Source organism: Coturnix japonica, chromosome 1, assembly GCF_001577835.2.
Source record: "Coturnix japonica isolate 7356 chromosome 1, Coturnix japonica 2.1, whole genome shotgun sequence".
NCBI lineage: Eukaryota > Metazoa > Chordata > Aves > Galliformes > Phasianidae > Coturnix > Coturnix japonica.
The window spans coordinates 137,313,891-137,328,349 of NC_029516.1; the positions used below are offsets into that span (position 1 = coordinate 137,313,891).

General features: G+C 35.9%; 1 protein-coding gene across 1 annotated transcript in view; it reads left to right on the top strand.

Annotated features, from left to right (window-relative positions):
* Positions 1–14,459, top strand: part of RBM26 (RNA binding motif protein 26) — a 53,807-nt gene that overhangs the window by 37,878 nt on the left and 1,470 nt on the right. Inside the window, exons 16-21 of the mRNA XM_015851592.2 lie at positions 750–824; positions 2,452–2,622; positions 7,584–7,688; positions 9,016–9,225; positions 10,188–10,274; positions 14,002–14,115. Of these exons, the coding sequence (XP_015707078.2) occupies positions 750–824; positions 2,452–2,622; positions 7,584–7,688; positions 9,016–9,225; positions 10,188–10,274; positions 14,002–14,115 (762 nt within the window). The remainder of the gene's footprint in view (positions 1–749; positions 825–2,451; positions 2,623–7,583; positions 7,689–9,015; positions 9,226–10,187; positions 10,275–14,001; positions 14,116–14,459) is intronic.

A 14,459-nucleotide genomic window follows, 5' to 3' on the forward strand; every position in this document is an offset into this window, starting at 1 on the left:
TGTTACTATTTCTTTTTTGTGCACTTACACTTTGTGTATGGTAATCAACTGCAGTTTGATAGTAGTTGATTGGTGATCTGGAAGTGCAAATTCATCTTCTGCCACTCCTCTTTTATCTTATTTGTCAAAACTCTTTACAGTTTCCTGCTACTTTCATTGTACCTAAGATATTTTACGTTCTGTATCCAAGAGCAAGAAGCAGTTGCTTTCTCCCAAGAATCTTTAGTTAAGATCTGAACACAGCAGCTGTGGCAATCTCCTACTTTTCTTTCTGAGTGCAGTATGTCACAAACTAATCAGGTTCGATTCATTTTGATTTGCTCATTGCATCATCACTATTCTGTTTTTACCTGATGCAAATGAGATGTTTTTCTGAGGGTAACTTTTTGTGTCTGGAACTGTACTGAAGAGGTTGTTTGATTTATTGGCTAGAATCACAGTTTCTTTCAAGATACCATCCTTGCAAGTTTGAATTCTTGCATGTTGTACTTCTTGTGGTAGTATATTATTTTACCTTTCAAGTTACGTAGTATACAGCTATGAAAATAAAGATCATTAGATTCTTCACTTATTTGGTGACACTTTGTTTTCCAAGGTAGAGTTTGAAATACTCCCTCTAGAGTTGAGTTTCTTGCTATTTTTTCCTGTTATTGTAAGCTACCACTTTACAATCGTGAGATAGTATATTATTCTTCTGAAATTATTTTGCAAAATTCAGAAACCTTCTGTATTTTTTTTAATGTTCTTAGGAAGCGCTGCGACTTCAACAAGATGTGAGAAAAAAGAAGCAAGAAATCTTAGAGAAGCACATTGAAACACAAAAGGTAAAGTGTTAGCATTGGTGAAGGCCAGCAGTTTAGGTGTGCAAAATATATTCTCTTGAATTTAGAATAAGCCACAAAACTGACATATTTGTAGGTTGCTCCAAAAGGAATGCCATCTGTTTATTTCTTTGGAAACTACAACTGCTATGCAGTATTGCCAGCCATGAACTGCCTGTGTGCTGTGCTCATAAGAATCTGTACCAGTGGAGGTGACCCACTGTTTCACAGCTGCTATTACTGATCATTGCTGAAATGTGTCCACTGCTTCGCTGCACTCACACCCACTGTTTGGCCTCTGTAGATGTTCAGCAAGCATCAGTGAATGTCAGTGGGTTTTTCTACATGTAAGAATTCAGTAACACACCTTAGCTTCATCTACACTCCCATATCAGATGCTATTTTGTCAGACTGCCCCTCTGCTGCCATTTGTAGCATAATAACAGCGTGTGGACGGATAGATAAGAATATTGGTGGGAAGGTTAAGCCTCTGCTGCTATGCCATGAATGCTGATTCTGATGTCATAGGCCAACATAATGAAATAGGAGACATTATTTTCAGAGTAAAATAAGCATATTTTCACCTGAAATGATATTATCACATGAAGTTTAGAATTTTAATCTGTCTTGTCATATCTTATTTCAACTCCAAGCATCTACAGTTAGATACAGTTTTAGTTTTCATGTTTTGGGTGCAAAATGTATACTTTTTTGGAGAAGTGAGAGATAAATCTATACTTTGCAAGTGCATAAGTTGATGTAGAATAGTGTAAATGACTGTGCACAAGCTTGGGAGGGGAAAAAAGCAAAAACATCATTTAGATTGAATATTTTTATTGAAATAATTTCAGTATCTTGAGCAAATAAAATGGAAAGCCAAGATGTTCATTAGCAAATCCATTAATCCAAGATTAAATTTCTAAATATAAAATGTTAAAAGCTTTCTTTACTGAATTCTGCAGATTATAGCATGGCTAGCAGGTTGAGGGACATTATCTCCACCCTCTAATCTGCACTGGTGGGGGCACATCTGGAATACTGTGTCCAGTTCTGAGCTGCTCAGTTCAAAAAGATAGGGATCATCTAGAACGAGTTCGGCGGAGGTCCACAAAAAGAAATAAGGGCCTGGATATCTGCTGTATTAGGAAAGGCATAGAGACCTAGGTCTGTTGAGCCTGGAGAAGACTGGTGGTCTCGTCAGTGTTAATAAATGTCCTAAGCATGGGCGTTAAATGGCTGTGGCCAGGCTCTTTTCAGTGGTGCCTAGTGATATGACAAGGGGCAAGTGGCAAAAGCTAAAATGAGAAGTTCCATGCAAACATGCGAAAGAACTTAATTACTGTGAGATTGACAGAGCATTGGAACAGGTTGCCTGGAGAGGTTGTGGAATCATCTTCTTTGGAGATATTTAAGACCCATCTCAATGCTTTCCTGCTCAACCAGCTGTAGGGAACCAACCTGCTTTTAGTAGGGGGGTTGGACTCAATCTCCAGAGGTCCCTTCCAACTCTGTTGATTCTATGATAGCAGAAGAAATATAATACTCTGTTTTTCCATTAGTTGTAATGGTTACTTGAAAACAGATCTGTAATGAAAATTCCCATGTTGTTTTCTGTGTTTAAATTGGACAGATGCTGATCTCAAAGCTCGAGAAAAATAAAGCCATGAAGTCAGAAGACAAAGCAGAAATCATGAAAACACTGGAGATTTTAACTAACAGCATTACCAAGTTAAAGGATGAATTAAAAGGTGTATCATCAGGAGGAGGGACTCCTCTAAAATGCATGAAAACTAAGACTCAGGTACTCATGTTTTGATCAGCTTTCTCATAAGATGAATTTACATGCTTATGTCAGTATAATGGATATATATAACCATAACAGAAATGTTCAGAAATATGCTATTGTATTCTTGAATACTTCTGTGAAGTGAGATTGATTTTTCCCTCTATTTAAAGGACTGCAGTTAATTTAGAAACTGTGCTGTTGTCTAGAAGTTTGAACCAGTGATACACAGATACAGTGTTATTTTGAAGATAGCAAAATAGAAATCTGATTGTCTTTTGCCTTATTCAGTCTTCTGCGTATGGTCTGTAGCTTTTGTAATAGAGAATTGCTGTTGTAATGGTTGTTAACAGAAATAATGAAAAGAGTATTTCTTGTGCAAAAAGATGATTGTTACACAATGCAGATATCCACTGGTCACATGTAGTACCAGAACTTAACTGCTTCAGTGAAGCCAGTTCACTGCTAAACTGGTGTATGTTTTTGTTTGCTTGTTCTTTTTACGTTACTGAAATTGAAACAATTGCTGATTTTTTCAGAAAGAAGATTATACAGATAGGTTTCCTTTGTTTTGAGTATCAATATTTGAGTTGAATCTGTGAGAGGAAATTCTCTTACCTACTGTACTTTTTGCTCATGTATTACTGTAACCAGTTTCTTGATTTTGCTTTAGAGTTCTATTTTGTTAGCTTTGAAAAATTCAGTTGTTCCTGAACAGATGTGTTAAAAGTTTCAGGCCCAGTTTGGCCTGGTTCTGTGACTAAGTGGAGTTGGGGGACCCACAGACCCATGGCCCAGGAGTGTGAAAAAAAAAGGGTGGAAACCAGACAGGGACAATGAGCTAAGGGAGAAAAATAATTACTAAATACAATGACAGAATTCTAGGTAACAGAGTTTAATACAATATAATTAGTAATGAAGCTATTAAATAAAATAAATGAGCGTCCAAAACCGAAGGCCTTATGCTGAAGGTGTGATGGCTGGAGAACCTACACCATAGAAGCAAGCAGAGAAAGAACGGACGGGCTGATGAGTCCTGTGCAGTTTTATCTTTCCCTCTAAACAGAAAAGGAACAGTGAAGTCTTCTGGGATTTGTAGTTCTTCTCTTCAGAGAAGGGTTCCTGGAAACTATAGGCAGCCCGTAGAACTGAAGCATCAACTGTTTAACTCCCAGTGGTTTACATAATGTTATGATGTTGAATACTGATAAAATGGCTTTATGATAAAACCATGACAAGTACGTCTACACCAACTGAACCAATTTGAGCTTGAAATTACATTTTTAGGAGCAAATACTTCTGTAAAAAGCATGCAGTTGAATTTTTCAAAGCTAACAAAATGATGAAGCACATAATAATAAAAGGCCAGATTTTTCTATAGTGTATTTTCCAGTAGAACAGGAAAGCACTTAAACTTTCCTTGCTGCTTTCATTTATTTCTTAAATTTTCAGAATGCTTAATCACTTCCTATAAAGTTTGGGATTCTATTTTAAAAAGCTATTTCAACATTATAACCCATATGTAGTTTACATGGTTTATAAGTTTTCAGTTTGAAGTAGAAGAAATGGTGTTTCATTTTACATAAAAATAGGGGTATTAGAAGTAGTTGCAGTGTAAATTACAGTGATGTGCAGATGTGGAAAAAGAAATACCAGAAGAAATAGTGCAATGACCTGTATGTACTAACTTTACTGTAGCTTCTTATCTCATTAGTCAGTCAGGAAAAAATCAAAGTAGTGCATTTTTATGGGCCATACACTATGATTTCTTGAAGTTGGCTTTCGCTTAAAATAATTACAGCTTTAGTGGAGTAACTGTTTTACAGAAGGAACAAGAGGTAATAACTCCAAACTTCAGAGTCTGCCACAATAAGATTAAATATGTGTTCTTTGAAGGTGACAGAAGGATTTTTCTGGCATTTGAGAGAGAATTAGCACCGTCTAGTGAGAGAACGTTTCTCAGAGATCTTAGATAAAAGAAGCTAACTTCCTGTAGAGTGAATTTGAACTACAAAAGTTTTAGGAATTGGCAATATTTTCAGATCTGCTTTTGATTCTTTCACCGGTCTCCTTGTTCTTAGCGTGCTTGGAAGTGGGTTCCAAGAGTATTTGCTCCATTACCCTTTCAGGGACTGAGATGAGGCTGACCGTCATGTATTTCCCCAGATCTTCTTTGCCCTTCTTGAAGGTCAAAGTGACATTTGGTTTTTCTCAGTTCTGAGGAATATCCCCAAATGCCATGACCTTTCAAAGTTAATTGAGATTGGCCTTGCAGAGACATCAGAAAGCTCCCTCAGTACTTGTGGTTGCATCCTATCAGTTCCCAGGGCCTTGAGTACGTCCAGTTTGCTTAAATGTTGCCTAACTTGAATCTCTACTAACAAAGGTAAGTCTTCCTTGCTCCAGACTTTTCTACCTGTCTCAGGACCTGGGATTGCTGAAGGCAAGTGTTGCCAGTAGAGGCCAAGGAGAAAAAGTCATTGAGTACCTTACCTTGTCTCTTTCCTTTGTTGCTAGGTCACTTTCCATTTGACCAGTAGGCCTGTGTTTTTCATGACAAAGTCACCATTTTGCTGCTGATACACCTACATACACTTTTCTTGTTCCTTAGCACCTTGCTAGATTATTCCACTTCAGGAGGGCTTTGGCTTTCGAAACTAGGTAGCTGCATGCTCAGGCAGTCTGTATTGCTTCTGTGTGATCTTAGCCTGTTTCCACCTCTCCAACATTTTGTTTTTAGATTTGAATTTTGGTAGGAGCTCTTCATTCATTCATGCAGGCCTCCTGTTGATTATTTCCTACAGGTTTTGCAACTTGGGGGACATAGACTTTAAACTCATAAACTTGAGAATAGCTCATCATCTAGCCCTAGGCTTACACAGAGGGCAATTTCTCCTTCTCAGCATCCTGACTTTGCTTTCCTAAAGATACAGCATCTGTCCACTGCAGCACTCCAGTTATGTGAGTCACTGTACAGTGGGAAGTTGTAATGAGTTGATCTTTGATATCCCTCCCACCAAAGCCATTCTGCATAATCTCTGTGCAGTTGTAGCCCTAGAGTTGCACAGATATCTAGTTCCTCCACTTTGCTTCCAATAATGTTTTATTAGTTTACAGGTTTTTCAGAGAGGCACTGATTTCCCTGAAAAGTAATGAGATCTTCCCCTTTGTTACTGTTCCATCGGTACTCCCTTGTTTATATTGGTATATTCATGCTTGAGGTTTTCTATTTTCAAATCTTTATGTTGATCCTGAGACCTCTGCTGTCCATATTTCTATTTTTTTGTTTGTTTGTTTGTTTGTTTTTGTCAACCTGGTCCTCATGTGATTGTAGTTTTCACTTATTTTGTTCCAGATCATGCAGATTACAAAACACCCTTCCCCATGAGTGTAGAAACCTTTGCTGCCTTCTGGTACATCTTGAAGGAGGCATTTTCTCATTGAGGTCAGGCACTGCTCTGTAAAAAGGGAAATCTTCATTAAGAGCACTAGAAATAGACCTCAAAAGTCAAGAGACTTCCTGAAACCAAAGTCACAAGCTGCTTTGTGATTTCTAACTTCTGGTCACTTTTAAATTTCAGAAGTGCTTATTTTGTCAAGTCTTTGGTGCATTACAACACCATTACAACACTGTGGGATTTGAGAAACAGTTTGCAATTATGAAAACTATGAAAATCATTATACAGGAGATGAATTTTTATGGTTGCTGTAGATAATCAGAAAACAGGGCTGAAAGGGGTTCAGATTGAAGTTACCAGTTGAATAATCCAGCTTTTTTTCTTTTGAAGCTTCCAGGAAAAAAACTGAAACACACAAAAACAATCCCTTCTTTATCACTCAGTGGTGATACTTGGTTTCCAGCTGTCACAACTGCGAAATCTTCATCTCTTGACAACCAGCCTTTGAATATATTACATGCTGTGGTTTTGAATCGACGGGGTGTAAATGTAAAACTACGTCATAGTCATTTGTAATTTTCTCCTTCATTTGTGGTGTCATTAAAACATTTGATTGCTGCTTTTTCCATTAAAAACAAAACAACTTTCCAATTCAGAACAAAACTTCAAATAAAACTTTCATAGTCACACAGAGCTCTTTTCCACACCTGTATCAACACCTGCACGTCTCTACTTACAGTGAAGGTGTCTCAATTTGTCTTCAGAGTCACCTTTGAGTTTGATACATGTTTTTGAACTTCCTCATCGTTTTTAAGGTACTGTGTGCTGAAGGGCAACTATAGGTGCACCGGGGACCAACCTTTTGTTAGCAGAGATACTGTGGGATTTTTTCTCCTACTATGGACTGAACAGAACTACCATTTGTGCTTTTTCATTATGGAATTGTGACAACCTTAAAAGCTTCTTCTCATTACTGAGTATGGATTGTGTATTCATTCATAACAATGCTTTTTTTTTTTTTTTTCCTGTAGAGTCCCTTTTTATCACTTCATTGCTATCATATAATTTTGCATTTTCTATCTTGTTTATCTCTAGCTTAGAACAAATTCTTTTGGCTTGACTTGGTGTACTAAAAGCTTTGGCATCACCAAGCTCAAAAACATGCTGCTACACACTGAAGTTTTATCTTTCCTCTTTAAGCCTCCTAAGCTTGCACTTGGTTTATTTGTTTTTTTTTATGTGAAAACCTAGGCTTGTTAGCAGTTTACCTCCAAAGTTACAGCTGTGGACTACATCAATAAGCTACAGCTTGGCTAAGTTTAGAATTTCACTACGCGCTCTGGTTTTAAAATTCCCTTTTCTTAGGAATTTTTAGGAATTTACCACCACAATTCTACATGGAAAACAGACTTTTTGTTTATCTGGAGGCCAACTCTGGCCAATCTTTAAGTCACTGTATATTTCTGAAATAGCCTGCTGATAGGAGCATAGCAGTAGATTCTTAGGTTTCATCAGAAAAATTGTTTCCTCACTAGAGAATGTAAACTGTGGAACTAATAATTTGCTGTGACGATTTCTTAGATGCAGAAGGAGTTACTAGATACTGAACTGGATTTATACAAGAAGATGCAAGCTGGGGAGGAAGTTACTGAATTAAGACGGAAATACACTGAGCTGCAGCTAGAAGTATGTTCCTCTCGTTTTTTGTTTCTATCTTTTAATGAAATATTTTCTTACAGTTTTTCTGACTTGTGAATTGTATCATTCAGTTCAATATTACGTTTCTTATTATAGATGGAGACAGTTAGCAATAATATTTTTAAAAAAAAAGTTTCTTGGCTCTGCTTCAGTAGAGAAAAAGCATCCGTGTTAATTTTGATCACTAATTTATTTAAATTCTTAAATTTCAGATTATGTGGTATTTTACAAATTTATGATACGTCCTTTGGACATTAGACTAAGGTCTTGTCTTGTTAAGGTATTGTCTATAGCTGGTAGTGTGTTTAATTACAAAGGAAAAAATACACACAGCCTGATCTATTTTTTTTCTTGTAGTCTCGGCATCCTCTCAATGTTATTAACCAAAAAGGCCAGAGTGCCAAAAAGTAATGTTAACAAAGCATTACTTTTGAGAGAAGGTAGAGTCTCCAAGTACAAATGCAATATGTCCTAAGCATTCAGTGTCCAGAAAGGTATTGTTTGTTGAAGGACTTGCTGCTAAAAAAAAAAAAAAAATACAGAAGGCTGAACTGGACTCTTTGTGTCTTAGTTTAAAAAATTATGAATAGTATTGGATGGGTAATAGTTTTGTTCTATATCCTACTATCTTGCCTGTATGTGTAGTAGCTACATAATTGGATAATACTCATGTTTTTTCTACTCTAAAGCAGAGTAGTGTGTTGCTTAAATAAATCCCTCTTAATGAAGATTGGTTGCATTTTATGTATAACTACGTGTGCACACAGTGCATGTACATGCAGCTAGTTTGCATTAAAATCTTAATCCAAATTGTGCAGCTTTGCTGATCATGAAAACGGGTTTGTAAATAAACCAAGCCTGTTGAACTGAGATGATTCAAAAACAAATATTTTAAATAATTATTCTGATGGTGAATAATATTTCGTAGGTGTCCTAAATGATTTTATTAGTGTAGCAGTCATGAATTGATTTCCTCGTGGATGGAGATCATTGGCATGCATACAGTGTTAGCAGTGCTGACATTGTAAACTCAGTAGGATGCATTAAAAACACTGTTACAGTGATTTTGTTTAGCATTCTGATTCATAAATTTTGTTCTAATATGGTTCTTTTCTGTTCCAGTACTATTTCTTAATCTGTTCATGTTATTAATGAAGATATTATTTTAACATATTATTTTAAGATCATAAAACTGCTCAAAGTCTTCTTTACAGATGCTTTTTTTTTTTTTAAGAAATGTCAGAAAATGTGTTTGTTAATGTTGTCTAAATATGGAGATTATTAATTTTAATAAATCAATGTGTGTATATCTTAGGCTGCCAAACGAGGAATTCTTTCTTCAGTTCGTGGTAGAGGGGTCCATGCAAGAGGTCGAGGTGCATCACGCAGCAGAGGTAGAGGAATACGTGGACGGGGTCGAGGCAGAGGAGTTCCTGTGCATGCTGTTGTGGATCATCGACCAAGGGCATTAGAAATTTCTGCTTTTACAGAAAGCGATAGAGAAGATCTTCTTCCTCATTTTGCGGTATGTTGTAATTCCTCTTTTTCTGTTCATGGGATGGCATTCTTCTATCTAATTCAGGAATGACTCTGACTTGATATCATGTTCATAATTTATAGGAAAAAAAAACAGAGAAAGGTGAAACAGAAATTGCACTGTTATTTCATCTGCTTTTAACTGAAACATCAGACAGTTGTCAGGATTGGTGGCATTTTTTGAGGGGAGTTTCAAGGTGACCTACAGTTTTTCACTGCTTCTGCCATTCTGATTTGGACAATCAAGATGAGAACTATGTATCTACTCACAAATTTTGGCAGGGCATCCAAAGGTTTCCTATATTAATCTATTTTCGTTACTGTTGGTCAACATCAATCTACTTGGTCAACTATAAGACATTTGTAGTCCAGTCTCAGTGAAGATTTAAAAGAATAAACTAATTTTTAATCCACTGCCTTGTATTACCATTGAGTCTACCAGAAGACTGTTGCTTCAGTGTTTTCATGTCCTTTGTACTTCAGCGGTGCACTCCACCTGTACAAATATGTTGGGTATTGGAGCTTATGCTCTTGTCAGCATTAAAGTACCTCAGAAACCATTGGAAGAGTTTATTGGGCTAAAAGTTAAGATGCTGAAATCAAGCTGAGTTGGAAACTTTAGTCACCTGTCCAGTATCTCATCTTTTTGTTGAAGCGTTTCATAATAAATTAATAGAATAGTTTCAAGATCCCCTCTTGCTAATCATACTTGTATGTTTACAATTAAGAAATGTAAACTATGTTACTTAGTGTGTTAAAAGTGCAAAGAAAAATACTTCCTTGCAAAAAACTGTGATTGGCATTAAGACTGTGAAAGGGTACGCAGTTCTAACTTGATATCCTTCTTAAGGCATTTCATTTCGGACAACATTTTTAGAAGGGGAGGGTAGAGGAGGAGAGCTGGTTTACTAAGCTTTTTCTTTTCTTTCCTTCTTTTTTTCATATTAAAAGCAATACGGTGAAATTGAAGATTGCCAGATAGATGACTCTTCGCTCCATGCGGTGATTACTTTTAAGACGAGAGCGGAAGCTGAAGCTGTGAGTATAGTTTCATTGAAAATATTTGTCAGCATTCAACTGCAATATATTCTAATATGTGATTTAATGTGATGTAAATAATTATTCAGAAACGTTTTAAAGAATTCTGGTATAGAAGTCTAATTTGAGATTGAACAATTCTGCCAAAAGTGACACAGGCAGAGTGACCTTGCCTGTGGTCTGGGGAGGGCACTTTTCAGGCAGTGATGCCAGGGGGACGTAACATGGTGCAGCTTGGAGAGTCATGAGAGTTTCTCGTGGCCATTTCCAGGAATGGGCTATTGAGTCAACATCCCTGGGGATGTTCAAGAAATGCTTTGATGTTGTGCTAAGGGACATGGTTTACTGGGGAGACATTGGGTCATAGGTGGGTAGTTCAACTGGACGATGACCTCAGAGGTCTTTTCCAGCCATGCTGATTCTGTGATTCTATGATTACTGAATCTCATATGATATAAAGATATTTATAACAAAGCAGGGTTATACTTGACGTAAGAGGGAAATCAAGACCATCATATAGAGATTCGTAGGTGGATATCCTTATTTTAATTGCCAGTTATTTTCAGTTTAAGGACTCAGTCTTCTGTAGTTTAACTGGCAGCCTACCAAGTCTATATATTTGGTTGGTATCAGTTGGATTTAGCTTTGCCTTGATATTAATAATAATGTCAGTGTAATTTTAAGCAATGAAATTTTTTTTCCCCCCAAAGCATGTTTCATTATAAAGATATAGAAGTATAGAATTATAGAAATAATTCTTAGAGAGTTCTAAAATTCGACATTAAAGTATGTTGTAATTCATCATCCTTAAATGTAGATTATTCGGACTTTATACTTCTGGCTGAATAGGATTCTTGCCTTACTCAGTTAGTAGTGCAAGCAGTATATGAACCTGCACAAAATAATGAACATAGTTGTACTGCAGATTATTTTGTATTCTTTAAAATCCTTGCATTGTTTTTGGGAAGGAGTATCCTGAAAGTAATAGGGTCTCCAGGAAAAAAAAAAAAAAGGAGATGATTAATGTATATAGTATGATTGTATGGAAAGATTCTGATTTGATTTCACAAATATAAACAAGTTATATTTTGAAGATGATACCTTTACACACAGTTCGTCTTTTGGAGGTTATTTGAACAGAATTTCCATATCTGAGCAGATTCTTTTGTTTCTGTATTCTTTGTCTTGAAAGAACAGAAATATTTACAATCAAAATGAAGCCAGTAAGAGCAGTAGTTCTGACCACTGACAATATCATAATAGTTAAATATTTTGAGAAATAATTTGATTCATGTGCCAAAGGTGTTTTAAAGAAAAAGAATTATTGGGCATGAGGCATTCAAATGCAACAGTTCTATGAGGAGTGGGCAATATGAGATCACGAGTAAAAGCTTTAATAAGTACTACACTTGAGTGGATTGTGTTATGGTTGGAATTTATTACTTTGATGCTTCCTAATATTGGATATTTTATTTTGTGCCTTCATATTATTTAGTGTTACACTTGTAGTTTATATAAGAAATATTATGAGCGTTAACACTTCCTTCAATATAAAAATAGGTGACATAGAACAATCATCTGTTTTCTATAGACTGTGCACATAATATCTTACATTCTCTACTCCCAGATGGAGTATGATTTACAACAAAAAGGTTAACAGATCACATTAGAGATAACCTGTTGTAGGGCAAATGAGGGCAATGATAGAGCCATTATTTGAGAAATAGGCGCTATAGGAAAACGTAGCAGAAGGAATTAACTCACCCCTCCTGGTAACAGCTTGGAGAAAAGGACTAGCTGAGGAATGTGACCCTCTCCTGTTGGTACAGTCGAGGGAGAAAAAGGAGGGCAGAAGGAGGGTGGAACCCATGCAGACGCAGATTGCATGGAAGTAGGGTGGCTCTAGACTCCCCCCTCCTGCCACTCCAGGCGCTCACATACCCCCCCAGCTCAGGCATTGGTTCAGACTGTGACCCTGGAATTCCATTACACTTGTTTACCAGCAAAATATAGGTTTTACTTTTACGACTTCGAAAAAAATGGCTTGGAGAATTATTTCAGTCATAGCTAAATTTCTGTACCCAAAAGTCAAAGTTCAGGAGTACTTTGGAAGCAAACTAAGATGTTGCTGTATATGAAATGAAGACAGAGAATAATGCAGAGAATGCAGAAAGGTATGGACAAGGGAGAAGGGAGACATGGTCAGTGGAAGGGAGGTATGGTCAGTGGAATAATTAAAGTTGACATTGTGTATGTGTATTGTTTTTTCACAATATATTTCACTGCTTTAGAAAAATAGTATATATTCAAGGTGAAGGTGCGTTTGAGGTAAAGTTTGGAATGTTCTGTGAAAAGTGGAAAGATCTGGATTGGATTAGAATTCATTATCTGTGTATGATATGTCCACTGTCCAGTTAGCAATAAAACTTTTCAGTTTTCATGTAAACATGTCTAATTGCATGTTTATTTTTAAATAAGATCTTATAAAAAAATGTGCTAAATCAAATGCAGCGAAGTTTCATTTTTTTTTTCCCTTATGATATTCTTATATATATATATAAATATACTTCCACTGAAGTTTTTGTGTTTATTAGTACAGCAGACTCTAAGGCTGGAAATTGTAGAAATTGTAGATACAGAATGTAATCATTGAAAACCATCCGCTGAGGACAGTTTTGGAGTAAATGCTGCTAATATTTTACTTTCTTAAATGAAAAAAGGCTTCAGCTTTATGACTGTATCTCTTCTAGTCTTAAAGGAAGAGGAGGATTCCCTGTTGTAAAATGTAGAATTTTATGTAGTAGTAATTTCTCCCAAAGATTACAAGTTGTTTCTGGATCTAAATGTCACGTATAAGTGCTTTTAAAAATTCTAGTTACGTGATATTGTGATGAGACCATGGACAAGAAGCTCCACAGCTGCATTTTAATAGGCGTAGAATCTTTTAAATTTATCATAAATTTATATGTACAGATTTAAAATTTATACCTGGGGACTTTAATATCACACAATTCATGTTCAGATGTCATCGAACATGTAATTGTTTCTACATTTCACATTATGCTGTGCTTTCAGATTGCACTATAAATCTTTTGTGACTATGACAGTTACTTCAGAGTGTTGCTAACGCTGATTTATGCTACTTCATGTTACTTTAATTTGAACATACTATTTCCAAAGCAGCCACTTAATGGATCTGGTACTTAGAAAGGCATGAATATCCTATAAGTTAAAAATTTTTATATTTCAATTACAAGGGCTATGCAGGAAGTGAAACATTTCCAGTAGATTAAGTTGTAATCACAAAGGTTTCTTTTTTTCTTTAATATTGAATTATTTGTGTTTGTGGGATGGCTTGTTTCTTCTAGTAAGTAATGTGTTAAAAGCTTTGTGTCAGTCTTTGAAGTACCCATCAGTGTAGTATTAAAAGCTGAGGAAGGTATTAAGTTCAGTATGTTGCATCACTAAATGATTGATGATTTTCCTGCGCTTATTTTGTTGAATACATTTTGATCATTTTCCTGAAAGGATGTGTGAATTCCATGAGTAGTTAATAAAGCTTTTTGTGTGAGATGATAAACAGTAATTCAATGTTAACGTATTAAAACTTGTTTTTTCTTCAGAAGAAGCAGACTGTTGGCTTGTTTCTGGCATTTAAGTATTAGTGAAGTTATTTTTTTTTTTCCTGACAAAGACATATTTAACTAAATGACTAAACTTGTTTTAGGCTGCAATTCATGGGGCTCGGTTTAAAGGACAGGAGTTAAAGTTGGCATGGAACAAGCCTGTTGCTAGCATATCAGCTGTTGAAACAGAAGAAGCTGAGCCTGATGAAGAAGAAGTAAGCTTGCTTTTTTGTCTCGTATTTATTTCTTAAAATGAAATGGTTTTGTTGTTATTTTTAATGAAAATGATCTATTGATTCATACCTCTTAAATCTGACTTTTTAGTATCAGAAGTGGATTTATTTATTTAAAAAATATTATTTTCTAGGCTGTTGACAGTCTAAATACTCCACTTTTCATTGCGGGCATGTTTTATTTCTAGTGTATATCTAGAAAATAAAATAGGTTGGAGAAATAATGGGGATTTTGTCCAAACCATGGGTGGGATTTTATTTAAATGATCTTCAGCTGAATGAATCCCCTTGCCTTTCACAAAATGCCTTTATGTAATCGATTTCCT